Source organism: Echinops telfairi, unplaced genomic scaffold, assembly GCF_000313985.2.
Source record: "Echinops telfairi isolate 266 unplaced genomic scaffold, ASM31398v2 ScPeMD7_9;HRSCAF=40, whole genome shotgun sequence".
NCBI lineage: Eukaryota > Metazoa > Chordata > Mammalia > Afrosoricida > Tenrecidae > Echinops > Echinops telfairi.
In genome coordinates this window covers 33,371,833-33,376,585 of record NW_022103906.1, presented here as the reverse complement: position 1 = coordinate 33,376,585, position 4,753 = coordinate 33,371,833, and the positions used below count along the sequence as shown (strand labels likewise).

At 38.2% G+C, this 4,753-nt stretch overlaps 1 protein-coding gene across 1 annotated transcript in view; it reads left to right on the top strand.

Annotated features, from left to right (window-relative positions):
* Positions 1-4,753, top strand: part of ADAM32 (ADAM metallopeptidase domain 32) — a 137,393-nt gene that overhangs the window by 108,777 nt on the left and 23,863 nt on the right. Inside the window, exon 13 of the mRNA XM_004707658.2 lies at positions 4,339-4,537. Within this exon, the coding sequence (XP_004707715.2) occupies positions 4,339-4,537 (199 nt within the window). The remainder of the gene's footprint in view (positions 1-4,338; positions 4,538-4,753) is intronic.

Sequence of the window (4,753 nt, the reverse complement as noted above, 5' to 3'; positions counted from 1 at the left end):
ACATCGCACCCTGACTGGCTCATCTCCTCCCCGAGACCCCTCTGAAAGGGGATCTCCAGTGGAAATCAGGCCATTTTTGTTGCACACTATTATGCTATCTTTTCTGAACCTCTAAACAAAAAGCTTGATTAGCAGTCTGACCTGGTGGAACAAACTCCACATGCACTATTATTTGACAGTTTTATCCTTGTGGGAAGTTCATAAACGTCAGAACGGGTTTTGTCATCAGTCAACATTTCACATTTTTTGAAATGAGATAATCACTCATACACTTGAGTTTTTCCCTTAGCATTGTCCTAGTAATCTGTGATCAACATCACAACAGTTTCTGTGGCATTTTTCCTGAGCAGGAAACAAAATTTCACAGCTACACACTGTTCTCTTAAATCAGCCATCACAAAAAAACAAGGTTTGAGTGAAACTACTTTTATGAAAAAAATTCACTGTGACCAGAGAGAACCTTCCCAGGTGATGCCACTAGGTGTACTAACTCAGAGTGAGTTATTAGATGCTCACCTAGTGGGAAAAACAAGTATTATAAAAGCTCTGCCCATGGAGCTTTTTCCCATTTTTTCGAGGGAGAGGGAGTAGTACCCTCTTGTATATATAATTTTTTTGTGTGGGAGATTTTGCTGATTTTGCACCCTGATGGTGTAACAGTCCAGTGCCTGGCTGCCAAACAAAAGGGTGGGACCAGGACCCACAACCTGCTTTGCAGAGCAAGATGTACCCTACTTCCTCAGAGACTCATGGCTTGTTGTGATTAAAGTTACTGAAAAATTACAATAAGCCAATTCAGATAGAACGACTAATAGCTCAAACTCTTTTGTAAGGAAGATTTGAATTAGCATGCCAGGTAAAGTACTATCACTGTCAGAGCTCCTTGATGAGGGTAAAAGGACAATGAGATGGATAGTGGAATTAGGTAGTTGTAAACATAGCTATAGCATTGCACTATATGGAGAATTTGGATTATTTGAAGAAGAATGCAGCATCAGAATTGGACAAGGCTTAGTCACAACCTGAGCTATCCAGATGATACAACCGTGTTTGCTGAAAGTGAAGAGGGCTTGAAACACTTGCTGATGATAAAGAATTGCAGCCTTCAGTATGAATATCAGTTCAATGTCAAAAAACCCTAAAGCCTCACAACTGGACCAAGAAATGGAGTAAAGGTTCAAGTTGTCAAGGATTTCTCATTGCTTGGATCCACAAACAGTGCTCATAGAAGCGAGAGCCAAGAGATCAAAAGACACATTGTATTAGGCAGATCTGCTGCATAAGCTTCTTTAAAAACAAAACAAAACTCATGGCCATGGAATCAATAACTCATAGTTACCCTGTCAGGCAGGGTAGAATACCTCTGTGCGCTTCCTCCACTGTAACTCTTTACAGGATTAAAAAGCCCGGTCCTCTGAGGAGCGGCTGGTGTTTTAAACTGCTGATCTTGCGGATCACAGCTCAATGCATAACCACTACGTTTCTAGACCTCTTTAGAGTGTTGAAAAGAACGGAGCTTTCTTTGAGGACTAAGGTGTGGCTGGAAAAAGCCTTGGTATTTTCTTTTTTAAAATAGTTTTATTGGGGGCTCTTACAGCTTTATCACCATCCATCCATCCATTCATTATGTCAGATACATCTGTACATATGTTGCCATCATCATTTTCGAAACATTTTTTTTCTACTTGAGCCCTTGATATCAGGAATTTCCTGTGCACCCCCGCCCCCGCCCAAGCCTTGGTATTTTCAATCACCTCCTATGCATGTGAAAGCTGGACATTGACCCAGGAAATGAAAGAAGAATCAATGTGTTTGAATCAAGGTGCTGGTGAAGAACATTGAAAGCAAACCAACATAGAAGCAGACAAACAAATCAGCCAGAATGCTCCTTAAAGGCAAGGATGGCGAGACTTTGTCTCAGGTATTTGGACATATTGTAAGACCATTCTCTGGAGAGAGACATCATGCTTTGTAAAGCAGAAGGGCAGCAAAGAAGTGGAAGATTGACACAGTCGGTGCAACAATGCGCTCAAACATAACAATTGTGAGGATGGCACAGGGCTGAACAGTATTTTGCTCTATTGCATATAGGGTCGCTATGAATCACAACCAACTCAATGGTACTTCTTCCTTGTGTTGTTAGCAATATAGTGTTCTGTGTATCTGCATGATTATAGTTAGTTGCCCCCAAGTCAATTCTAACTCATGCAACCTTTCAGGTGACAGGGTAGAACTACTTCATGGAGCTTTCTGGGCTGTAATATTAATGGAAGTACATCACCAGGCTTTTTTCCCCCCAATGATACCGGGTGGTTTGGAACTGCCAAACTTTGGGTTAGCAGCCAGCTGTAAATTGCACCATCGAGGAGTCTCTGGAAACTGGAGACTTGCTGACTCATGGGATTGGTGGATGCTTCCAGAAAAACCAAACTCACAGCTATTGAGTCAATTTTGACTCCAAGTAACCCCATGGGCAGACAAGAGTAGTCCTTGTAGGTTTCTAAGGCTGTAAATTTGTACTGAAGCCAAAAGCCACAATTTCCCTCCAGTGGAGCAGCAGCCCAGTATGTAAGCCGCTACCCCACCAGAACTCCATGTAGAAGGTTTGCAAAAAATCACTGATATTGAGTCCATTCTGGTTCATAGCTACCCTATTTGGCAAGGTAGAACTACCCTTATGAGTCTCTGAGACTAAATCTTTGCAGGAATAGAAAGCCTCATTTTTCTCCAAAAGAGCTGGTGGTCTTGAACTATGAACGACCGACCTTGTGGTCAACAGCCCAATTCAGGTAGCAGGCTGGAGACTTTTTTTAGTTTTGCACCCCAAGACTGGAGAAAGAGAATACACTCATTTTACCTAAGTATTTATAATTTAAAGGCAGGTCACACCCCAGAGAACTCTCCTTTTCACTTATTGCAGTATATTGGATTACATTGCAGAGCAACAACTTGTTTCATCTTTGCAAAACCACAGGGATCAAACCTTAGTTAAGTGTACACACACACACACACACACACACACACATCTAAGAAATGATACCTGGCCCCGTGCCATTTCATGATCATTGTTATACCTGAGCCCATTATTGGGGCTACTGTTAATTCCTCTCACAGAGGGTTGCCCTTATTTGTGTTGACCTTCTGTTTTATCCTTTTCAAACATAATGCCCTTCTCTAGGGATTATTCTTACCTAATTACATGTCCATAGTAAACGAGTAGAAATCTAGCTATCCTAGCTTCTAAGAAATATTTTGATTGTATTCTTCTAAGACAGATTTGTTTGTTCTTCTGGCAGTCCACAGTCTATTCGGAATTCAGACCTATCCCAAATTATGAGTACATAACTTCCACCTTCCTCTTTATCTAATTTTCACAAGCATTTGAGGTGATTGAAAAGACCATTGCTTGGGTCAGGTGCACCTTATCCATTAAAGTGACATCATTGGTTTAAAAACGTTTAGTCATTTACCACAGATTTGTGCCACACAGTATGTTGTTAGCTTTCTTGACCGCTGCTTCCATGAGCGTTAATTGTTGATCAAAGTAGAAATAATTGACTTAATTATTTCCTCCATTTATTAAGATGTTATCAGCCCAGTTGTGAGGATTTTTGTTACCTTCACATTCAGATGTAATATATTCAGATGGTTGCAGTTTTTCACTTTCATCATTGTTTCAAGTCACCTTTCAATTTTAGCAAGCAAAGTTGTGTCAACTTGAAGAATCCTATTAAGAAATATTACATAGATTCCCAGTAAAATTTTTCAATGTAAATTTCCAGAATTCTGCATACATTCAATACTAATATGATGATTTAGAAGAAACTTTACAATTGGCTTCCTTTTACTCTGAAGATTTCTATAGTTGAACTGCCTCTTAAACCACCCATTTACTTTTTTCTGTGCTTCATAATCAGGGGGTTATATTTGACATATATCATAGATTTGAGATTGTTCAAAATTTAAAACTGTAGTTTGAGTAGGCATATTTTATTTGAAAATTGATTGAATTACACTATTTTTATCCAGAAAGAATACTTTTCCTAAGCTCAAAATGATCTTTCCTTTATTCCAGTAGAAACAAACAAAATTCTAGCTCATTACAGACAATTGTGGAATACTTTGCTTTGTATACATGTCTTATCTGTTGTTTTGGCTGATAAGACTAAATTTATTTTTCAGGATAATTGGCATAATGCCTTACAAAATCAGAGAGGTACTCAATAAACATTAGTAAATAGATCATCAATGTATAAATAAGATTAGCATAAGTTTCAAGTAAATATTGATATTTCTATGATATAGCATTGTGTTTTTTAATATCCTAATTTCTATTAGATTGCTCAGTCAGGTACTGAATGCAGGCCCAGTGTCCATGCTGAATGTGACATTCCTGAGTTTTGTAATGGAACCTCACCAATGTGTGAACCTGATATAACTATACATAATGGACATTTGTGCAAAAGCAAGAAATTTATGTGTTTTAATGGAGATTGCCATGATCTTGATGAACGATGTGAAAAAACTTTTGGAAAAGGTAATATTTATTGTTACATAGAAATAATTGGTCCTATATATTTTAATTAATATTAGCCAAGACAATGCCTCAGTTACATAAAAATATAATACTAGATGACTTATATTTACTATTTGTAGTAGCTTTAAATGAGTTAGCTAATGTATGGAAAACTTAGAACACTGCCTTAGTGCATATTAAGTTCTCAAAACTTTTCTTTCTTTTTTTTTTTTCTGC